The 23,122-nt window shown below is 50.2% G+C and overlaps 4 protein-coding genes and 1 long non-coding RNA gene across 5 annotated transcripts; 4 read left to right on the plus strand and 1 right to left on the minus strand.

Annotated features, from left to right (window-relative positions):
* Positions 1-1,890: 1,890 nt before the first annotated feature.
* On the plus strand, positions 1,891-3,921 carry C10H19orf84 (chromosome 10 C19orf84 homolog). The gene is made up of 2 exons (XM_053604429.1): positions 1,891-1,925; positions 2,884-3,921. The coding sequence occupies exons 1-2, from the start codon at positions 1,891-1,893 to the stop codon at positions 3,398-3,400; spliced, it is 552 nt and encodes a 183-aa protein (XP_053460404.1). The 3' UTR covers positions 3,401-3,921.
* Positions 3,922-4,732: 811 nt separating this feature from the next.
* Positions 4,733-17,143, plus strand: LIM2 (lens intrinsic membrane protein 2). The gene is given in 4 exon segments (XM_053604432.1): positions 4,733-4,999; positions 12,030-12,210; positions 13,313-13,447; positions 13,655-17,143. Coding segments are annotated over 4 exon segments (645 nt in total). The 3' UTR covers positions 13,717-17,143.
* Positions 8,482-21,895, minus strand: LOC128595661 (uncharacterized). The gene is made up of 3 exons (XR_008382964.1): positions 21,759-21,895; positions 9,434-9,621; positions 8,482-8,732 (listed from the first exon to the last, which is right to left on the minus strand). It is a non-coding gene; the product is annotated as an uncharacterized LOC128595661 (long non-coding RNA).
* Positions 17,266-21,187, plus strand: NKG7 (natural killer cell granule protein 7). The gene is made up of 4 exons (XM_053604430.1): positions 17,266-18,538; positions 18,611-18,757; positions 18,843-18,977; positions 19,079-21,187. Exons 1-4 carry the CDS (start codon positions 18,382-18,384, stop codon positions 19,135-19,137), a joined length of 498 nt encoding a protein of 165 aa, XP_053460405.1. The 5' UTR covers positions 17,266-18,381; the 3' UTR covers positions 19,138-21,187.
* On the plus strand, positions 21,222-22,738 carry CLDND2 (claudin domain containing 2). The gene is made up of 4 exons (XM_053604431.1): positions 21,222-21,447; positions 21,859-21,999; positions 22,276-22,395; positions 22,624-22,738. The coding sequence occupies exons 1-4, from the start codon at positions 21,279-21,281 to the stop codon at positions 22,695-22,697; spliced, it is 504 nt and encodes a 167-aa protein (XP_053460406.1). The 5' UTR covers positions 21,222-21,278; the 3' UTR covers positions 22,698-22,738.
* The last annotated feature ends 384 nt before the right edge of the window (positions 22,739-23,122 follow it).

A 23,122-nucleotide genomic window follows, 5' to 3' on the forward strand; every position in this document is an offset into this window, starting at 1 on the left:
TTTTAATGTGTCCTAAAAAAAAAAAAAAAAGATTGTACCATTAGGGGAAGTTGAGTCATGAGTATATGGGAACTCTGTATTATCTCTGTAACTTGCTGTAAATATAAAAATATTCCACAGTAAAACTTTTTCTTTTCTTTTTTTTTTTTTGGCCAGGGCTGGGTTTGAACCCGCCACCTCTGGCATATGAGACCAGCTCCCTACTCCTTGAGCCACAGGCGCCACCGTAGTAAAACTTTTTCTAAAAACAAAAAACTTTCCCTTAGCTGACACCTATCCAGTCCCTCAAACACTACCCTAGTTCTACTCTCAGAAGCTGTTCCCTCCAGCAAGAATATTCAACTAGGACGGTGACTGGGGCCCAGTGGATAGGGTGCTGGCCCCATATACTGAGGGTGGTGGGCCAGCTAAACAGCAGTGATAACTGCGACAAAAATAGCCAGGTGTTGTGGCAGGCGGTTGCTGTGAGCTGTGATGTCACAGCACTCTACTCACAGGTGACAAAGTGAGACATGGCTCAAAAAAAAAAATTGGGGGGAAGAATATTCAACTGGTGTTGTGGCACCTTCCACAACAACCTATCCTGACCACTTTACCTAAAATGTCCTCTGGCCCTGACTTCACATCTTCAGGTACTTATTCTTATAGAAAATGTACTGTTTGGCTCCGCGCCTGTGGCTCAAGCCGCTAAGGCGCCAGCCACATACAACGGAGCTGGCGGGTTCGAATCCATCCCGGCCGCCAAACAATGACAACTACAACCAAAAAATAGCCGGGTGTTGTGGGCGGGCACCTGTAGTCCCAGCTATGTGGGAGGCAGAGGCAGGAGAATCGCTTGAGCCCAGGAGTTGGAAGTTGCTATGAGATGTGATGCCACGGCACTCTATCCGGGACTACAGCTTGAGGATCTGTCTCAAAAAAAAAAAGAAAGAAAAGAAAAGTACCATTTATGTCTCATCCGTCTTCCTCAGCATGCAAGTCCCCAGTGCACAGGCTAGAACCCAGCACGTGGCAGGCACTAAATAACTATTTCTTAAATGACTGGATATAAGAAAGATAATGCTTCTCAATAAAATACTGCCACGACTGGCTCAGCGCCTGTAGCACAGTGGTTACGGTGCCAGGCACATACACATAGGCTGGAGGGTTCACACCCGGCCCGGCAGCTGAACAACAGTGACAACTGCAACAACAACAAAAATAGTCGGGCGCTGTGGCGGGCTACTTGGGAGGCTAAGGCAGGAGAATCGCTAAAGCCCAAGAGTTTGAGTTTACTGTGAACTGTGATGCAACACACTCTACTCAGGGCGACATAGTGAGACTCTATCTCACACACACGCAAAAAAAACTACCATGACTACCAACAACAGTAACTACATCTCATTTACTCAGGCTAGTTGCAGTACAGCTCGGTGTCTACTACTTTACATCTGTGATATCACAATACACCTGGATGGTAATATTAGTCCCATTTCTCAGATGGAGAAACTGAGGAATACAGACTAGCCCGATTTAGGGTCACAACTCCAGTCAGAGACAGGGCAGAGTGGAATCAAGGGAGGCAGGGGAGAGAGTGAGAGAGAAAGAAAAAGAAGGTGACCCTAGACTCCTGGATCTCAGAGAGTAAAGAGCTCACGGGTCTGAGGGAGGAGGGTCCGGGTATTGGGAAGGTGATCGGTATGTGCTCAATAACGCCGGCTTAAGGATTAAGCCCATCCGGGCTTCCAAATCCTACGCTCGGGCGGCTCCACGCACTAGCTGAACCCGCCCCGTTTCCGATCTGGCAAGCCCCGCCCCCTGTCTCCCTCGGTCCTTCCCCCACTTTCCAGGGGCCTGGAAGGTTCTGGGGAAGTTACTACCGTAGAAGAGACCTTAAGGACCCCTCTAAAGATGGAACAGCTAAAGGACGGGGCTGGGCCAGAAGGGTGAGAAAAACAAAGACCTCCTGAGAGGGGGACAGAGACCCAACCAGAGGAGGGGGACAAAAGAGTTGAACAGATCCAGAGAGAGTATCAGAAAAAAAAAAAAAAAAGTAGCTCAGGTATCATGTAGAAACAGAATCTTAGAGGATCTTGGTGACAGACTTGAGTGAGATACTTAGAAATAGGGAGAGAACTAGAAACAGATAACTCATTGGTCAAACAGAGAAATTTCTAAAAATGAACCTGTAGTCTAGGGGCCCGTAGCACAGTGGTTGTGGCGCCAGCCACAAACACCTAGGCTGGTGGATTTGAACCCAGCCTGGGCCAGCTAAACAACAATGACAACTGCAACAAAACATAGCCAGGCGTTGTGGTGAGCGCCTGTAGTCCCAGCTACTAGGGAGGCTGAGGCAAGAGAATGGCTTGAGCCTAAGAGTTTGAGGTTGCTGTGAGCTGTGACGCCAGAGTACTTTACCGAGGGCAACATAGTGAGACTGTCTCAAAAAAAAAAAAAGTAAGTAAATAAATAAATAAATAAATAAATATGAACCAGGAGACTTGAAGATGTCAGAGACAGCCATAGAGGCAGAGGAATAATAACTGTCTACAGTTTTTGAGCACTTACCAGTCCCAGCACTGTTATATGTACCATTGATACCACTGAAAGCCATCTTTGGATTTGAAAAAGGTTCAGGATGGGAAAATGACTGCCCAAAGACAGCAGGAATTGAACCTGACTTCTCTCTGATACTGAAGTTAATGGCAGAGTTGTCTGTCTCTCTGTAAAGAGACATGGGTGAAAATAGAGAAAGACAGGGAAAGGGTGAGGAAGTCCGAGATGGAAAGGCTGAGGATGGAGAGAGAGGACTCCTGGCAGAAGCACAGGGCAGCCAGCAGCAATAAAGAGAGAAATACAGACATGGTAAGACCCACTGACCTGTCTTGCTGTCTGTCATTATAGGAACAACCTGACCCTGCCATCAGCTGGGACTGAGTCGTGGCCTTCTGCACCCATCCCAGCCCTGCCACCCTCGCACCCTCGCACCCCAGATCCTGCCCACCTGGGGCTTCCTGAGAGCCTAGCCTCTGTTACTGTCCCAGTCCGGCTGGACACCCTCTCCTGCCTCCTGCACAGCGCCCTCCTGGGGGCTTACAACCTTCAGCAGTCCATGCCCTCCTGCCCCTGCTGCCCCCAGGCGTGGCACACCCAACCGGGCATAGCCCGGAGGCCTCCCAGAGGACGTGGGGGGTGGGAAGTCCGACGTAGGCCAGGCTGTGGCCAGGGCCAGCAGCGTTGGGGGCCTGGGAGAGCTGAACAGTGGGATAGGAGCTGGGCAGAGACCCCTGGGGCTGGCCCCAGGACCCCAACCACCATACCACCGACACCGCCTGCCCAGGATGGGAGGAAGGAAGCCCAAGGTCTTGAACCACCCCCGGACACACCACCTGCCTCAGAAGACTGGGAGACAGAGTATTAGGATGCTGGAGGGCCCAGCACCCGCACTCCAGTTACCCAGGGGATTTTCCTGGAGTCCATAGTGACTTAGTCCTGTCCAAGATTCCCCAAGAAACATCCCTTTCCCATCCTTGCCCTCATCCCCAAACCACGGCCTCACAAGTAGGTCCTTTGACTCACCTGATAAGCCTGACCTCAGGATCTCAAGCCAGGAAAAATCCCTGAGCCTCACACCCATGCCCAAACCCATGCCTGTCCCCCTCATAGCTTTAACCCAGTCCCAGCGCCACCCCCAGCTACAACTACAGTCCTGATCTCATTCTTGACCCCCAACCTTGTTCCTAACCCCAAAGCCACTGCCTTCTGCCTGTCCAGCCTAGCCCCATCCTGCTCTTAGCACCAAATCCCAAGCCCGTTCACCCCATCCTAGCTCCAGCGCCTCCTGCGCCTCAGCCCTACCCAGTCCTCGTCTTTAACTTCTCCTAGACTTCAGCCTCATATAGCCCATCCTCAATCCCCTTCCTATCCCAATCCCTGTGTGGCATCTCATGATGCCACGCCACAACCCCATTGGCCCAGTGTGTCCAGATGCCTGTAGCACCTCCCCCTATTTCCTACTCTTCAGTGGGGAGCATGGTTCAACAATAAATGCTGGCTGTACCTATATCTCCTGTGTCTGTGTGTGCTTACACGATAGGGCTTGTAAGCAAGGCTTGCACAAAGGTGTAGGATGTGGGGAGGGTCACAGAGGGAGGTCAGGGAGCCAGGGGCTGGGGGCAGGGAGCCACCAGATCCCTGCTTCAGCGAATTCCACTGAGGGCCTCTGCCACCGCTGCACTTCTGCTTGCTGGAAGCTGCTGGGCTGCAGGGCCATTGTTTGGGGAGGCTTAAGGGATTTGGGGGACCCAAGGGGCAGAGAGGCTGGCAGCCTGGCTCAGCTCAGTCTGCACAGAGGGGCCGAGGCAGAAGGAGGGCTTGGGGCAGGCTCTACTGCTCAGGTAGGCACCAGGCATGGGACCTGAGTCCTTTTTCCCTAGGGCCCTGGGGTCTAGGCTCCTTCCAGCTCCTCCTTCCTCTGCCAGGGACCTGGTGGCCCAACCTCTAGTCCCCTCCTCACCTAGGACTCAGGAATCTTGGACCATTCTTTGCTCAGAACCTAGAAGTCCAACTCCCCAGGCCCTCCTCTCTTAGATCCAGGGTTCCGGGCCTCCAGGCCCTCTCCCCAGGACCCAGGGGTTCAGGTGTTCAGCTCTGTATCCCAGGAACCAGGTGTCCCACTCCACTAGCCCCTTCCTCTCCCAGGACCCAGGAATCTAGCTCCCAACCCTGTCTCTCCCCTTCCCCACAGATCACCATGTACAGCTTCATGGGTGGTGGCCTCTTCTGTGCCTGGGTGGGGACCATTCTCCTGGTGGTGGCCACGGCAACAGACCACTGGATGCAGTACCGGCTGTCGGGGTCCTTTGCCCACCAGGGCCTGTGGCGGTACTGCCTGGGAAGCAAGTGCTACCTGCAGACAGAGAGCATCGGTGAGCCCCACAGGTCTAGGCTGGGCAGAGCCTCAGGGCCCAAGGGCCACCTGTAGCCCAGGTGGGGCTCAGAGAGGGAAAGGGACCAACCAGTCTGAGGTCACTCAGCGTGGGAGGGGCAGAACTGGGATCTCAGGGTTGTTTTCTAGTTGCAATTACAGGATGCTGCTTTAGAGGTTAGGTTGAGAGAGGTGGCATTTCCTGGCACAGGAAGTGTCAGGCATAGCAGTTGAGGCTGGGCTGCCAGAGCAGCATTTTCTAAATATCTACTGTGGACCAGGAGTTACATTAGGTACTGGGGCATACAGAAGCAATATGAGCCCTGAGTTTGCTAAATACGGGATGAAGTATATTTTTATTACTTAAGTATACTTAACACAGTCGGGCGGTACCTGTGGCCCCGAGTGGGTAGGGCGCCAGCCCCATACACCAAGGGTGGCGGGTTCAAACCCAGCCCCAGCCAAACTGCAACAAAAAATAGCCGGGCATTGTGGCGGGCGCCTGTGGTCCTGGGTACTAGGGAGGCTGAGGCAAGAGAATTGCCTAAGCCCAGGAGTTGGAGGTTGCTGTGAGCTGTAAAGCCATGGCACTCTACCTAGGGCAACAAAATGAGACTCTGTCTCTACAAAACACACAAAAAAAACCTATGTGCCAAGCCATGTTATATGCATATATATATAGAGAGAGAAATACATAGTGATGTATGGTATATTACATATTTGTCATATGTAGTAAAAAATTAATAACGTATACTATATTATGCATAATATATCATATTACACTAAATATTACATGATGAATTAATAATAATATATAACATATTTTGTATTATATCTCACACTAAATACTACAGAATAAATTAATATATAATATAGTATATATAACATATTCTATTATACTATATATTGTATAATAAATTAACATGTGTAATGTATTATATAACACACATATAATACATTAATAAATTAATAATATATGATATTGACCAGACATGGTGGCTCATACCTATAATCCTAGCACTCTGGGAGGCTGAGGCAGGAGGATTGCTTGAGCTCCCGTAGTTCAAGACCAACCTAAGCAAGAGGGAGACCCTGTCTTTACTATAAATAAAAAAATATATAATATATTGCATATTACTACTACTAGTAGTAATAACAATAAAATGTGACATTTATTGTGTGCTTACCATGCCTTATATGCTATTCTAAGCACTTTAGATGGATTAATTCTATTCCATCTTTCAACAACACTAAGAGGGCAGTTTGATGAAGAGAACATGAGATTTGATTTCAAAATTCAAACATTCTCTTGAAGGGGTTAAGAAGAGCTACTCCCCCGCACTGAGCTCTAGGTATGACAGGCATATGCAGGGACCTCCCCAGCCCTATCCCACTGAACCAGCCCCAAGAGAGGAGGTATGATACTCATTTACTGGAGCAGTAGAGTGAGGCAGAGAGAAGTGGAAAGGCTTGTCCTGAGCAGATCCCAGACACCTGACTTCACCCATTCTTCTCAGTTCCGGCAGTCTCATTTGTGACGTTTCTACCATTTCTCCTGTTTCATTCTGAGAATGCCCTAAGGGACAGGTCAGTTCCATATCTTATCTCTGCTGAGAGTGAGGGAGAGAGAGGGAGGCTTGGTAAAGATCTTTGATTCATTCAACATGCTTGGGACCACACAAAAAATGAACACCTCAGGGACATACCTCACCCTTGGTTATTTGTCAAAACAGCTGGCTTAACTTGCTCATCAACTGTGGCTTGCTCACCAAAATTAAAGCAGGAGTCCTTAGCTTGATTGTCAGGGGCAAAGCCCAACCGCCAATGTGTTTTGTTGGGTCTTCCCAGTGTTTTTAAAGTTTCTGAATGAGTTGCCAATATTTAAAAATCAGGAGATTTGAAGCTCTTTTTGAAAAAAATATCCAGCCAAGCATGTTGGCTCATGGTTGTAATTCTAGCATTTTAGGAGGCTAAGCTGGGAGGATTGCTTGAGGCTATGAGTTCAAGACTAGCCTGAGCAAGAGAAAGATCTCATCTCTATAAGAAAAGAAAAGAAAGAAAGAGAGAAAAGGAAGGAAGGAAGGAAGAATTAATTGTGTGTGGTATTGCATACCTGTAATCTTAGCACTCCAGGAGGCCAAGAAGGGAGGATTGCTTGAGTTCAGGAGCTAAGACCAGCCGGAACAAGGGCAAGACCTGACTCTATTAAAAATAGAAAAATTGGCTCAGTGCCTGTGGCTCAAGTGGCTAAGGCGCCAGCCACATACACCTGAGCTGGCGGGTTTGAATCCAGCCCTGGCCCACCAAACAATGACGGCTGGAACCAAAAAAATAGCTGGGCATTGTGGTGGGCGCTTGTAGTCCCAGCTACTTGGGAGGTGGGGGCAGGAGAATGGCTTAAGCCTAGGAGTTGGAGGCTGCTGTGAGCTGTGATGCCACAGCACTCTACCCAGGGCGACAGCTGGAGGCTCTGTCTCAAAAACAAACAAACAAATAAATAAATAATAAAAATAGAAAAATTTTGGGGCTGTGCCTGTGGCTCAAGGAGTAGGCGCCAGCCCCATAACCGGAGGTGGCAGGTTCAAACCTGGCCCTGGCCAAAAAAAAAAAAAAATTGAAAAATTAGCTGGGTATTGTGGTGGGCACCTGTAGTCCCAACTACTTAGAGAGGCTGAGTCAGGAGGATGGCTTGAGCCCAGCAGTTTGAAGTTGCTGTGAGCTATGATGATGCCATTGTATTGTATCTAGCCTGAGTGATAGAGTGAGACCTTGCTTAAAGAAAAAAAAAAAAAGCCAGCCCAGAGGCCTGTAATCCTAGCACTCTGGGAGGCTGATTCTCAGGGGAGGATTGCTTGAGCTCAAAAGTTCAAGACCAGCCTGAGACAGACTGCGTCCCCTCTTTTAAAAAAGAGAAAAAAATAGCCGGGCATTGCGGCAGGTGCCTGTAGTCCCAGATACTCAGGAGGTTGAGAAGGCTCAGGAGGTCAGGAGGCTCTTTTTTTTTTGAGAATTTTTTTTTTCCATAGTCTTACTTTGTCACTCCCAGTAGAGTGCTGTAGTGTCATAGCTCACAGCAACCTCCAACTCCTGTTCTCAAGCGATTTTCTTATCTCAGCCTCTCAAATAACTGGGACTACAGGCATCCACCACAAGGCCTGGCTATTTTTAGAGATGAGGTCTCGCTCTGGCTCAGGCTGGTCTCCAACCAGTGAGCTCAGGCAATCCATCCGCCTCAGTCTCCCAGAGTGCTGGGATTACAGGCATGATTACACCAAGCCATCTCTAAAAAAAAAAAAATACCTGGGCATTATGGTGGGTGCCTGTGGTCCCAGCTACTTGAGAGGCAAGAGGATCACTTGAGCCAAGAGTTTGAGGTTGCTGTGAACTATGATGCCACAGAATTTACTGAGGGTGACCAAGGTGTGTGTGTGGGGGTGGGGGGGTGGGGTGGGCCCCTGTAGCTCAAAGGAGTAGGGCACTGGCCCCATATACTGGAGGTGGTGTGCTCAAACCCAGCCCTGGCCAAAAAAAAAAAAAAGAAGAAGAAAAAGAACTACTACAAACGTGGTGGCTTAAACAACAGAAATGTTTTATTTCACAGCTATGGAGGCCAGAAGTCCAATATCAAGGTGCTGGCAAGATTGATTCCTTTTGAGGGCTGCAAGGGAAAATCTCTTTCTCCTTCGTGTCTGTCCCTCCCCCAGCTTCTGGTGATTTGCTGACAACCTTCAGTGTTCCTTGGCTTGAAGGTGCCTCGCTTCTATTTCTACCTTCATTGCAGAGCTTCCTCTTTCTCTGTGTGTGTCTATGTCCACATTTCCTCTTTCTACATAAAGACACCAGTCCCTGGATTAGAAACCCACCCTACTAGCCGGGTGTTGTGGTGGGCGCCTGTAGTCCCAGCTACTCGGGAGGCTGAGGCAAGAGAATCGCCTAAGCCCAAGAGCTGAGAGGTTGCTGTGAGCTGTGACACCACAGCATTCTACCATGGATGACAAAGTGAGACTCTGTCTCTAAAAAAAAATAAAAAAGAAAAGAGAGGGAGAAAAAAAAAAGAAACCCACCCTACCACAGCACTTCACCAATAACATCAACACTGACCCTAGTTCCAAATAATGTACCATTCTGAGGCATTGGGGGCTACAACTTCAACACACAAATTTGGAGGACAAAGGGACGTAATTTGTCCTGTAATAACATCCATGGGGAAACAGCCAGGAATTTCTCTCAGCCTCGCCCCAAACACTGCATTTTGCAAAGATTCTAGGCTTTTTACTTTCCTTTTTTCTTGTCTCTCTCTCTCTTTTTTTCTTTTTTGAGACAGAGTTTCACTCTGTCACCTTGGGTAGAGTGCTGTGGTATCATGGCTCACATGGCTCACGGCAACCTCAAATTTCTAGGCTCAAGCGATCCTCTTGCCTCAGCCTCCTGAATAGCTGGGACTACAAGCACCTACCACAATGCCTGGCTAGTTTTTCTACTTTTAGTAGAGACTGGGTGTCACTCTTGCTCAGTCTGGCTTTTTACTTTTCCATGGGAGCATCCAAGTTCTGTCTGAGGAGTCCAATTATCCTCCAAGAGAGGTGCTCCAAGATACCAGGAGAGCCAAACAGTTAAGAGTGTGGGTGTTGGAGTTAGAGTTTCAACTCTGCCCTGCTTCGAATTATGGCACCTCGGGCAAGTCACTTTACTTCTCTGAGCCCCGGTTTCATCACCTGTAAAATATGAATTAAAATAGTACTTAAGTTTGAGACTAGCTTGAACAAGAGGGAGATCCTGTGTCTACTACAAATAGAAAAACTGAGGCAAGAAGATCACTTGAGCCCAAGAGTTGGAGGTTGCTGTGAGCTATGATGATGCCATGGCACTCTTCCCAGGGCAAAAGCTTGAGACTCTGTCTCAAAAAAAAAAAAACAAAAACAAAACAATAAATAAATAATAAAATAATACTTAGAGCATAGGGCTGATATAAGAAATAAATAAGATACTATTTGGGAGATAAGCCTGGCACATAGGTGGCAGTTGCTAAGTGGAGAATGAGATTCTGATTCTTATTCCCATACCATCTTGTTTTTTTTAAGAATTTTTTTTTTGGTTGTTGCAGTTTGGTCAGGGCTGAGTTCGAACCTGTCTTAGAGTTTCAACTCTGCCCTGCTTCGAATTATGGCACCTCGGGCAAGTCACTTTACTTCTCTGAGCCCCTTCGGTATATGGGGTTGGTGCCCTACTCACTGAGCCATAGGCGCCACCCCCCCTTTTCTTTTTTTTTTTTGAGACAGAGTCTCAAGCTATCACCCTGGGTAGAGTGCCATGGTGTCATAGCTCACAGCAACCTCCAACTCCTGGGCTTAAGTGATTCTCTTGCCTCAGCCTCCCAAGTAGCTGGGACTACAAGCACCCGCCACAACGCCCGCTATCTTTTCTTTTTTCTTTTTTCTTTTTTTTAGTCTACTATGTTTCATATTGAAATTATTAAAAATCTAAAATTTTTTTCCAGTTCTCTCATAGGCACACACATTATCAAAATCTCTGCCCTATCACTGCACCACCACCTTCTATGTATTCCTCCCTCAGACAGGGGTCAAGCCTGCTTCTGGTTAGTTCAAAGAGGCTTTAGAAAGTAAGTGATGGGGCAGCGCCTGTGGTTCGAGGAGTAGGGCACCGGTCCCATATGCTGGAGGTGGCGGGTTCAAACCAAGCCCCGGTCAAAAACCACAAAAAAAAAAAAAAAAAAAAGAAAGTAAGTGATGGCAGTTTTTGAGTGTACAAAGATATTTACAAACTTTCCAGAGATCCAGAAGCACAATAACTATAAATCTTTTATTCACCTTTAGGTCAACTCTGCACAAATATTCCCTTCCTAACACCAGGAGATCGGTGAGGGAAGAGGGGTGTGGTGTGGGGGAGGAGCAGGGAGGGTGCTATGTAAGATTAATAGGCTCATTCTGCACAAAGGTCCTCCCATGTGGTAGTTCCATTATTTTATGAGCCATGAAGATCCAATGCCTGAGTGTAACCATTTTTTTACAGAATCAAAATGGCATGGGGATTTTGTATGCCATTCCATTGGTTTGTGACTAGACTCATTCAATTACTGTTTTAGGAATTGCTGAGAAGTAGAGGTTATTTATTATTTTATTTTATTATTATTTTTTAGACAGAGTCTCAAGCTGTCACCCTCCGTAGAGTGCTGTGGTATCACAGCTCACAGCAACCTCAAACTCTTGGGCTCAAGTAATCCCTTTTTTTATTGTGCCTGGCTGTCTTTCCGTTGGTCGTAGTTGTCATTGTTTGGCGGGCCAGGCTGGATTCGAATCCGCCAGTTCTGGTGTATGTGGCTGGCACCCTAGCTGCTTGAGCTACAGGCGCTGAACCATCCCACAGCATCTTGTAAGGCCCATACTGGATGGAGCACAGAAGAGTGGTCCACTGCTCACCATCCCTTCATCCAACACGTTTACTGAGCACCATTATGTGTCAGGGGCTGGGTGCTGGGGATACAGCAATGCAAGAGGTTCAAAGGGCCTTGTCCTCACAGAGCTGAGAATTTAGAGGGAAGAGACAGACATTTAAAGTAAATTAAAAACAAGCAGGACGATTTCAGATGTAAGTGGTATGAAGGAAATGGAAGAGAACAGTGCATGAGAGGATAGTGATGACCAGGAGGATATAAGGAATCAGCATTCATTTATTAATTTATTTATTCATTCAACAAACATTCTTCCCAGTGGTTCTCAACCTTCCTAATGCCACCGCCCTTTAATACATTTCCTGTGGGTTGTGACCCACAGGTTGAGAACAGCTATTCTAGGCCAATGTGCAAACCAAATCTGTGGTAGGGATGTTCGTGAGACTCTGTCCTCAGGGGGTGGTCAGGCTGGGGTCAGACAAAGAGAATCACAACCCCAAGTAAGTGAGGGGAGAAGATGATGCCTGTGGGGTAGAGTGATACTTCCTAGAGGTGGGGTCTTGGGGGATGGGCTTTGGAGGATGAGTAGGAGTTTGCCAGGTGAAGAGGAAGGCATGTGCAAAGATGTGAGGGAGGAACGGGGTCAAAGATACAAAGAAGGCCAAGGCATTTTCATCCCAGAAGCAGCAGCTTCCTTCACTGAGAGCAGGGGAGGCATGGACGTGACTCTGGGGTGCTCTCACAGCATACTGGAATGCCACCCGGGCCTTCATGATCCTGTCTGCCCTGTGCGCCACCTCTGGCATCATCATGGGCATCCTGGCCTTCGCTCAGCAGCCCACCTTCACTCGCCTGTCCCGGCCCTTCTCTGCTGGCATCATGTTCTTTGCCTCAAGTGAGTGGGCCCACCCTCCTCTGTCCCTCTTCACTCCTATCTCCAATCCCATCCACCCCACCCCTACTCTCACTCCCTAAGCCTCCTCACTTTCAATTCCATCCCCATTCCCCAAACCAACCTGGTAACTATTTCTAGTCCCAGCCTATTCTGACACCTGCTGGTGGACTAGTTTAATTCTGGCCCTAACACTCCCCTCCCACACTTCTGCAATTAATGTCAGACTCCACAGGATAAGGGCACAGTCCCCAGTAAGACTGCCCCCATCTCAGACACAAGCTACAAGTGGGGTCTCTGGGCCACTCACAGTTTTGATCAACTGGCTACAAATTTAGGGGTTTCCAAGACTCACTCAAGTTCAAGAATTTGCTGGAATAATTCATAGAATTCACAGAACTCAGGAAAGTGCTATACTTGCAATCACAATTTTATTACAGAGAGCACAACTTGGGACCAGGCAAATAAATGAGGAGATCCTTGGGAGGGCCTCAAGCACGGAATTTCCATGTCTTCTTCCTGTGGAACTAGGGGTCACCCTCTCGGCACATAAATGTGTTCACAAACAGGAAGCTCCATGAGCTTCTGTGTCTGGAGTTTTTATAGGAGTTTCATCACATAGGTATAATTGATCAAATCATTAGCTACTGACTGAACTCAATCTCCAGCTTCCCTCTGCTCCCCCAAGATTGAGGTTGGGTAGATATCAAATAGCTCAAAGCCTCAATCCTCTCATCAGATGGCAGGTTTTTCTGGTGGCTAGTCCTTACCCTGAGTCACCTCATCTCCTGAGCATGAACTCAGGTGTGGTCCAAGAGCTCAAGAACAACAAAGATACTCCTATAACACAGGAAATTCCAAGCATTTAGAGTCTCCCAGGAACCAGTGACAATGACCATTCAAACTCTTTATTGTAGAGCACAACCCTGCCCCATCCTCACCCAACCTTACCCCATAATCATCTTTACTCCCACTTCAAACTCAACAGCCTGCTTTCTCCTCCCCGTTCCCCACCTCCACTCATCCAACTCCTACCCCTTTTCCTAATCTCACCCCAATACTCCATCCCTGTATCCACCCACACCCTCCCACCTTCTCTCCCCAGCCCTTTTTGTCTTGTTGGCCTTGGCCATTTACACTGGAGTCACAGTCAGCTTCCTGGGCCGCCGCTTTGGGGACTGGCGCTTTTCCTGGTCTTACATCCTGGGCTGGGTAGCCCTGCTTATGACCTTCTTTGCAGGTACTGGGGCTGAGGGAAGTTCGGTGTCCCAGGGCAGGGTAGGCAGCATTTCAAAGGGGAGATCCTATTGGGTCAGCACTGGAGTGGGAGGCAGACCCCAGGCCTGAGGAGGCCCGTTCCATGGCGCCTAGGGAGAAAGGGGGTGTGGTGCAGGGGTCTCTTGGTGGGGGAAAGGCTCTGGGGAACCAATTTTGATCTCTTCTGCAGGGATTTTCTACATGTGTAGCTACCGGATGCATGAATGCCGGCGCCTGTCTACTCCTCGCTGAGCCCTGATAAATCCCCCAACTTCATCTGGAAGTTAAAATGAGGTCACTGGAGAGAAGGGGGAGGGTCTAGAGGCCTGAAATCCTGGTTTCTGGGGGCATGAGGGGGCTTGGTCCTGGACACTAGGTGGGGGCCCCTGACTCCTGCGTCCTAAGCGGGAAGCTAAGAAGAATGAGGCCTGGCAGGAGGGAGTTGAGGAGATCCTAAGTCTCCATCTGCCAGGCAAGTTGTTAGAAAAATGAAATATCCATTAGAGCAATGTTTTGGTGTCAAATAAAACTGATGTGAAACTACTAAAGGATGAATCTTTGAGGGATTGGGGTGAGGAGGGAGAGGTGTGAATATGGGGAGGGGTGTCGTATTTTGGAGGCCCAACCTTTCTAGTTCCAGGAGGGATGAGAACAGGAATTAATAATCACAGAGCCCCTACCCAGGAGTTAACCAAAGTTCACCTTCCAGGAGACTGACGCCTAGGATCACAAGATACATGAAAAGGTCTCTGAAAAAAAAAAAAAAAAAAAGTCCTACCCCACCCCACACCATCTCCACTTGGCTCTCCTTAACCTCCTCTCCCCTCCCAGATTGGGCCCCTCCAGCTAGAAGCCTCAGAGCTTCACAGCCTTTACTTTCTGCACCTGCAGTTTCATGCACCACTCACGACCATGACCTTCTCTTCATCCATTCATTATCAGGGCATTCAATATACTGATGCAGCTGCTGAGCTTTACTAATGTCTATCAAAATAAGACTTTTTGCAAAGTTGATTATAATGATAAGGATATTTATTACAGCTTATGCTAGTGACTTATGTTAATAGAGGCTTATTCTCTAAAATACTATTTATTGGGGTCTCCTCGAATAACAATTATACTATTATTATTGAGGTTTTCTCTAATAATAAATAATAGAGACTTTAATAATAATGGCAATTGGATCCTTCCCTAATAATTTATCAAGGCCTATTTTTTTATTATTATTATTTTTTATTTTGAGACAGAGTCTCATTACGTCACCCTCAGTAGAGTGCCGTGGTGTCACAGCTCACAGAAACCTCACACTCTTGGGCTTAAGCGATTCTCTTGCCTCAGCTTCACAAGTAGCTGGGACTACAGGCACCTGCCACAATGCCCAGCTATTTTTTGGTTGCAGTTGTCATTGTTGTTTAGCAGGCCCGGGCTGACCTCGACCCTGCCACCTTCAGTGTATGTGGCCAGCGCCCTACTCACTGAGCCATGGGTGCCAAGCCGAGGCCTATTTATATAGAAGTATTTACAATGGCTAATTGCAGTAATCATACTTACAGGTGCTCACTGTAGCCATAATAATGATATTATAACTCCAGACTCACAACCTCAACTTACTCGACATTTCCACCTGAAAATAAGAGGAATCTCAAATTTCAAGTCTCAACATAAGTTTCCTATCTCTCTTGCACACACACCCAAGTGCTGTTCCCACAGTCTGCCCCAACTTAGGAAATGACACCTCCATTTTTATCCAGCCGCTCAAGCCAGTAACTCTATAATCATCCTCAGCTTCTTTCGCTTACATCCAACATCTGATTTATCAGCAAATAGTGTAGGCACTACATTAAAGATATATCCAGAATTTGACTCCTTGCTCATCCAGTCATTGCTCATATGACTTGGTGAGCAGCCTCCTAAGTAGCCTCCCTGCTTCCCCAGCACCCTGCAGTATGTACCCAGAGGGAGTTTTATTAAAACATGATTCAAATCATCTCACTCCTCTGCTCTAAGCCTCTAGTGCAGCGGTTCTCAACCTGTGGGTCGTGACCCACAGGAACGGTATTAAAGGGTCGTGGCATTAGGAAGGTTGAAAACCACTGCTCTAGTGGCTCCCCTGTGTGCATGGTGCATGGGTGTGTCCACTGATCTGGGGAGACAAGAAGCAAATTACAGGCTTGGACCTGGATATGGAGGGGAGATGAAAATGGGCGGGTTAGGTAATAATTATGGGGTTTGTGGAAAAGAAAGCAGAAGTGGGGCTGGAGTCAGGTCTAGGATGGGAATGAGGATGGGGTTCAGTTTCAGAATGCGGATGGGTGGGGTTTGGACTGGGAGGTCAGGTCAAGAATAGGGAGGGGTTAGGTTTGGGGATAAGAATGGGATTCGATTTTGAATGGAGATGGGTTTATATTTATGTTGGAGCTAAAGTTAAGGATAGTTTGGGAATGACAATGAGGTCATTAAGTTTGGGAATGACAATGGGTTGGGTTTGAATTTGTAGTTTGGGGTTGGGTATGGGAATGAGAATGGAATTAGATTTGGGGATAGGCATGGGGTTAAATTTGCAGTTGGAGCTGGAAATTGGGGTTGGGGATGGAAATAAGAATAGGGTAAGTCTGGGGGAAGGGAATGGTTTGAATTTGTGGTTAAAACTGGGCTTGAGATTGGGTTTGGGGTTAGAGCTGGGATTAAGAATGGGGTCAAGAAGGCTGGGTGCAGTGACTTATGCCTGTAATCCCAGCACTCTGGGAGGCCGAGGTGGATGGGTCACCTGAGATTATAAATTCTAGACCAGCCTAAACTACAGTGAGACCCCATCTCTAAAAATAGCAAGGTGTGTGGCAGGCACCTGTAGTCCCAGCTACTCGGGAGGTTAAGGCAAGAGAAAGGCTTGCACTCAAGAGTCTGAGGTTGCTGTCAGCTATGATGCCATAGCACTCTACGGAGGGCAACAAAGTGAGACTCTGCCTCAAAAAAAAATAAATAAATAAATAAAGAATGGGGTCACCAACACAGACGGGCTCTGTGCTCTGATTTTTCTACTCACTATGGCCCAGACTTTCTGAAGCCTCACCAGAGTACTGGCCACCACCATTTTTGTGCTGTGGCCCTGTGCTCATGACCTCCACCCATCTCTGGGAGTCTGTTCTCATGAACATGTTCTCAGAATGGCCAGTTGCTTCACTGGGGAGCCTAGGGTCCTGCCACAGGGAGTCTCCAAGAAAGGAGAGGACCGATGGCTTGGTGCCTATAGCACAATGGTTACAGAGCCAGTCACATACACCAAGGGTGGTGGGTTTAAACCCAGCCTGGGTTTGCTAAACAACAATGACAACTGAAACAAAAAAGAATCGGGTGTTGTGGTGGGCGCCTGTAGTCCCAGCTACTTGGGAGGCTGAGGCAAGAGAATCACTTAAGCCCAAGAGTTTGAGGTTGCTGTGAGCTGTGATGCTATAGCACTCTACCCAGGGCTACATAGTGAGACTCTGTCTCAAAAAAAAAAAAAAAAAAAAAGGGCGGCGCCTGTGGCTCAGTCGGTAAGGTGCCGGCCCCATATACCGAGGGTGGCGGGTTCAAACCCGGCCCCGGCTGAACTGCAAACCAAAAAATAGCTAGGCATTGTGGCGGGCACCTGTAGTCCCAGCTACTCGGGAGGCTGAGGCAAGAGAATCGCTTCAGCCCAGGAGTTAGAGGTTGCTGTGAGCTGTGTGATGCCATGGCACTCTACCGAGGGCGATAAAGTAAGACTCTGTCTCTACAAAAAAAAAAAAAAAAAAAAAAAGAAAGAAAGAAAAAGAAAAGAAAAAGAGAGGACCCAGCCTTCTGGGCCATTTCTGGTTCCCCCTATTCGCCTGCAGTCTTGGGGGTGCTGGCCCAGTTCATCTACATATCAGATGTCCTCTCCCAACTATTTCCCACTTCATTGAGGTCAAGTTTTCCTGGACCTTCTACCTGGGCTGTGGCACCTCTCATACCTGCTCACCGATGGTGTGAGTGGAGAAGCCAGTGCTAGAAGACTAGAGGATCTTGCTTTAGTTTTGTGCCCTCTCTCCACACCCAGGCACCTTGATCCTGGTGACATGGCCCACCACACTGGAGGCCCTACCCCAGGCAGAGCTGCCTCTGAACTCATTTATCATATGAGGAGGTGACATGTTTTCCTGTCCACAAACCTTTAGGAATTATGATTCTCCACCATGTGCTTGCCTTGGGCAAATGCTCTAGCCAAGGAGGCTGAGCTCCTGACCTGCCCCTTCCTCCCTCAGACCTGGAGGTTAAGCCCCCAGATCTCTGCTTCTCAAGTTCTAGGGGTTCTTACCTCCAGCCCCCTCTTTAGTGACAACTGTAGAGTTGGGGCCTTCTCTCAGAATGAAAGGCTGCAGAACCGCAGGAAAGTGTGACACATATCCCCAACTGTCCTCTTCAGCCACATCTGCCCTCCCATTTAACTTACTCCTACTCTGATTGGCCACCTCTCACCTCTGGGCCCCCAAACTTTGCTCTCACCCCTTTCAGGAAGCCCTCCCTGGTGCTGAGGGCTCCAAAGGTTGGAGGCTTAGAACCTGAGATAGAGTCAAGTTCTCAACCACCACCTAAACCACTGATGATCTGACTTGTTCAGTGTCCTCCCCCACCACACACCAGTGGGGGACTAGGCCCAAGAATGGGAGGGAGGACGTGGTCTGTGCAATACAGGAAGGGAGGGTGTGTGAGATGAGGCAGCTACCGGGAACTGTGTGAAACCTAACCAGTCTTGTATGAAGTGGCAGACTCCTCACTGCCCCTGCTGCTTGTTAGCTTCTCTTTCTTGAGCTCAGTGGCCTTGAGTCTGGGTGCACAGCCTCCTCCTTACTCAGACACTCAGGAGTCTGCATCAGCAGCCTCTTCATCCCAAGAACCCAGAACCCAGCACTCAGCCCCATGGAGCCCTGCCGGTCGCTGGCCCTGCTCTCTGGTTCCCTGGGCCTGATGTCCTCCCTGATTGCCCTGAGCACCGATTTCTGGTTTGTGGCCATGGGGCCCTCCAAATCAGCTCACTCGGGTCTCTGGCCAACAGTGCCTGGGGTCCCCGTAGCAGGTGAGGAGTGGGCTATCCTGCGGGGGGATGGTCATTGGGGAATGGGCACTCAGAGTTCTCCTCTCCCATAAGTCTACATCCATGTGACGCAGGGGTTCTGCATTCTGGCCACCCTGTGGGGCCTGGTGTCCGTGGGCTTCCTGGTCCTGTCCTGCATTCCCTCGCTGTCTGTGCCGGGCCGTGGCCCCCTTGTCGCAACCATCACAGCCTTTGCTGCAGGTAAGGACTCCTGGCTGGTCTTGGGCATTGGGGGCCAGTGAGCTCCTGCTGAGGGGCTAGGCCACCTCTCTTGTCCTTGTCGCAGGCCTCTCCATGATGCTGGCCATGGCGGTGTACACCATTGAGCGGTGGGAACAGCCTTCACACGCCCAGGTCCAAGCCTTCTTCTCCTGGTCTTTCTACCTGGGCTGGATCTCAGCAATCCTCCTGCTCTGTGCAGGTGACCATCTTGGCTGTCGCCCTGGGGAGCTTGGGAGGGCCCAGCTGGGGCTCAGAGGGAACAGGGAGGGGCAACATCTAAACTCTCTTTGGCCACCCCAGGTGCCCTGAGTCTGGGTGCTCACTGTGGCATTCGCGCACCTGGCTATGAAAACTTGTGAGGGGAAAGCAAGAGGAGCAGATGTCTTGATCACTATCTTCCGAAGGTCTTATCAGGAGCCATGGGAATGCTTCGTCCTGCCTCTGTCCCTCACTCCCAACCCCTCCTCATCCCCTTCATCTGTTTCATTATTCATTCAACAAAAATTGTCTGAGATCTGGTTGTTCTGAGATTAATTCAGCCGAGACAAAAGTTAACTGCATGCCAGCACCAGGGCAGGTGACTTGGGATGGTAAGAACTCAACAGCTCGGCCAGCCCACATGGTCGTCCTGCCTGGGGAAGGGGACAGTGACAGACCAAAAGCAGTTAACACTGTCCAGACAGCAGTCCCAACCTAGGGAGGGCACTGAGAAAGAGTGACCATACCGCAGAGGGCTGAAGATAATCTTTCCGGGGAGAAGACATTTAGGTATTTCTGGGGGGCCAAAGGAAGGTCATATCCAGGCAGAGTGTCCCCAAGATGGAGCCATGGAAAGGCCAGGAGTTTTGAGGGGATAGAGAACTGTGCAATGTGGCCAGAATGTGGAATGTGGGAGTGATGGAAAATTAATATGGAGAAGCAGGTGGGGGCTGGGGCTTCAATGCCACAATGGACCTTTTCCTGAGGGTGATAGGAGGGGCATTAGGACAAAATTGTGAGCAGGGGAGGGACAGTGTCAGCAGTGGGTGCCAGAGAGACCTCTCTGGGGACATGCAGGGGAAGCTAGAAGCTTAGGGAGGAGGATGGCAAAGCCACAGGTAGAAGAGGACAATATCTGACCTGGGACCAGGGCCCGAGGTAGAAAAGAGGGAATGAGGAACAGAATTTGGGGACTCAAGGGCTTTGTGGGTGGGGGCAAGAAGGGAGCAAGGACAGAGCTCAAGGGTCTGGCCTGATGGACTGGGTAGGAAGGTGAGGCCATCCCTAGTTTGGTGGAAGACACTAAGCTGGGTTGGGATGTGGCTGGGTATCAGGGATCTGCCAGGAGCAGGTGAGGACTCGAGTCTGGGACTCCAGGGAGGGACTGTGGGCTAGACATGGAGTTCTGTCTGCTCTCCAAGCCTTAAGAATCACTAAAAGCTAGAGAGAGGTAAGAGGGTGTAGGATGGGGGGCTCGGCACCTGTAGCTCAGTGGATAAGAGCACCACCCACACACCAGAGCTGGCAGGTTGGAATCCAGTCCAGGGCTGCCAAACAACAATGACAACTACAACCAAAAAATAGCCGGGCATTGTGGCGGGTGCCTGTAGGTCCAGCTACTTGGGAGTCTGAGGCAAGAGAATCGCTTAAGCCCAAGAGTTGGAGTTTGCTGTGAGCGGTGACGCTCACAGAGAGCACTCTACTGAGGGTGACGGTTTGAGACTCTGTCTCAAATAAATAAATAAATAAATAATAAGTAGGGTGTAGGATAGACTTGCATAGGAAATTGGCATTTAAAAGGGAAAGGGAGAGCAGGGCAGGCACCTCTTCCCAGAGGAGTACCTTCAAAGTCAAGGGAACAGAAGGTTCGTGGTGTACCTTCAAAGTCAAGGGAAGAGAAGTTTCTAGAAGAAGGACCTCGTCTACCATGTCTGGGCCCTCAAGCTCCCCCCAGGCCTGCCATCTAACTCATGGCTGTCAGTTGTTTAAGATAGCTGTTGGGTGTGTATGGGGGTGTAGATGTGAGTGTGTGTGTGTGGGTGGGGGGGGTGTTTATCCCTTTAAAGGCCCCTGGGGGAAGGATTCTGGAACTCCTGTGCCTCACAGAGACCCAGCTTCCCTTCCCCCACCTCTGGGCTCTGTGTCTAAGAAGCCCTGGGGAGCTGGGTGTGAGTCACTTGGGTGTGTGTGTATGTGAGGGGGGACTGGACAGGCTAAAGGGACATTCCACTGGTGGAGGAGGTCTCTGGGAAGATGAGTTCCTAAGCGGTGAAGCCTCAAAGGGGAGATCTCAAGGTCCTCAGTAGGAGGACTAGGCCATGGAGGATAGAGGGTGGGGGGAGGTGATTGTGGGTCTCTAGGCAAGGTTGTTGAGAGACATCTGAGGGTGGGGTCTTCAGTCCCCAGGTAGCACTCCAGGCTGAGGGAGGCCTGTAAGGAGGGAGGTCTTCTGAGATGGGGGCGTGGGCTGAGGGACATTGGCCAATCCTACCTGCATGGCCTTTGGCAGGAGGCTTCAGGCATGGGGGTGAGGCGGAGCCTTCAGAGTGGGGGCGTTGTGCTCAGCTTCATGGCCAACGTCTTCACCATACTCTCCACTGCCACCAACTACTGGACCCGCCACCAAGGAGGCCACAGTGGCCTGTGGCAGGAGTGTAACCACGGTGTCTGCTCCAACATTCCCTGCCAGAGTGAGCCCCTGCCCATCCAGATGCCAGACGCACTTCCGACCCCCACAGCCAGCCAGTCCCCTACCCCTGGCCCTGGAGACACAACAGCCGGGCACAGTGCAAGGCGCCCCACTCCTGCTCCTTTCACCCCATTTCAGATCCAGCTGTTTCACCATGACCGAGGCCACCATGACCCCCTACTGTGGACCTGTCTCCAGCCCCACACCTCACTATCCCCCGTCAAGACATTAACCACCGGTCCTGACGTGACTTCCAAGTTCCCATTCAAACGCCTGACTCTGGGCTGGAGGCCGGGGCTCTCCTTCACATACCGTGGGCGGGGGTGGTGGCCAGGAGAGCTTCCGGTTGAGACCGAAGCTTTCGCGGCAGGGGCGGCGCCCACGCGGGGCTGATGCGGCCCGCTCTCCTCAGCCACGCTGGCCGTGACCGCGGCGTGCATGGTGCTGGCGGTGGGCTTCGGCATCGTCAGCATGATTATGGGGCTGCGGATTCGATGCCACCAGGGCGAGTCGCTGCGGGCACAGACTACGAGCGCCCTCCACTTCCTCTGCGGTGAGAAGCCAACAGGCCCCAGGCCCCCAGCCCCCAGAGGGTGGACAATCTGTGTGAAATGGGGTCTGGGGCCAGCGGACGGGCTCCAAGCACTAGCTCAGAAGTGGAGGGAGGGGGCGGGGTAAAAAGTGAAGGCGTTGGGGCAGGGGCGTGGCTTGAGACGGGCGTGGCCTAGCAGGCCACTGAAGGGGCTTTCTGAAGGTGTACGGTCTTGGAGGGCAGGACCTGAGAGCTGCCCCAACTGGGCAAGCTTACCTGCAGCCTGGCGGGGCCCAGGGCTGCTGCTGCTTATCGCCTTCGTAGGCTACACCGTGAAGAACGCATGGAAGAACGACGTCTTCTTCTCCTGGTCCTATTTTTCTGGATGGCTGGCTTTACCCTTCTCAATTCTTGCAGGTAACCTGTAAGCAGGAAGAGGGTGGAAACTGCCCAGAAGACCCTCTCCCCCAGAAACTCCCTAGCTGTCTCAAAGGAAACCCTACAGTGGCCACCCGGGGACTCCCCAATGCGTTCCACTCCCGAATCCCTCAGACCCGGTAGACATGTCCTTGGAGCCCAAAATCCCAGCCCCCAGAGCCTGTCGGGCCATCTGCCCCTGGACTCACACCTTCTTCCACCCGCTAGGCTTTTGCTTTCTGCTGGCAGACATGATCGCACAGAGCACCGAAGCCATCAGTGGATTCCCCGTGTGCCTGTGATCGCGGCATACCTGGGGTAGAATAAAGGAATGATTTTTAGCGCCGTGGCTCCGCGTGCCTTTCTGGGGGACGTGGGAACATGAGCACAAAGTCGCAGACATGGGGGTGCATACAGGCTGAGGGAGGACGTAAGGACCCGAACCTATAAGGAACGTGGAGACGGGGAGGGCGTAATCATGTGCGTGGAGTGGACACGTGGCATGGATTTGAAGGGGAAGGGGGGCTAGGGGGTGTGGGGCCATGAGGGGATGTGGGCTGATGGAGAGAATGTGGGGCGACAGGAAGGGAAAGAGTAAACATGGACAGGGGACAACACGAATATGCAGATAACGGAGATGTTGAACGCAGGTATGAAGGGGATGGGGAGACAGACACGCGAGTACTCAGAGGCGTGGGAACGCCGGCACCGCGACTGGGAGAAGTGG

This window comes from Nycticebus coucang, chromosome 10 (assembly GCF_027406575.1).
Source record: "Nycticebus coucang isolate mNycCou1 chromosome 10, mNycCou1.pri, whole genome shotgun sequence".
Taxonomy (NCBI): domain Eukaryota; kingdom Metazoa; phylum Chordata; class Mammalia; order Primates; family Lorisidae; genus Nycticebus; species Nycticebus coucang.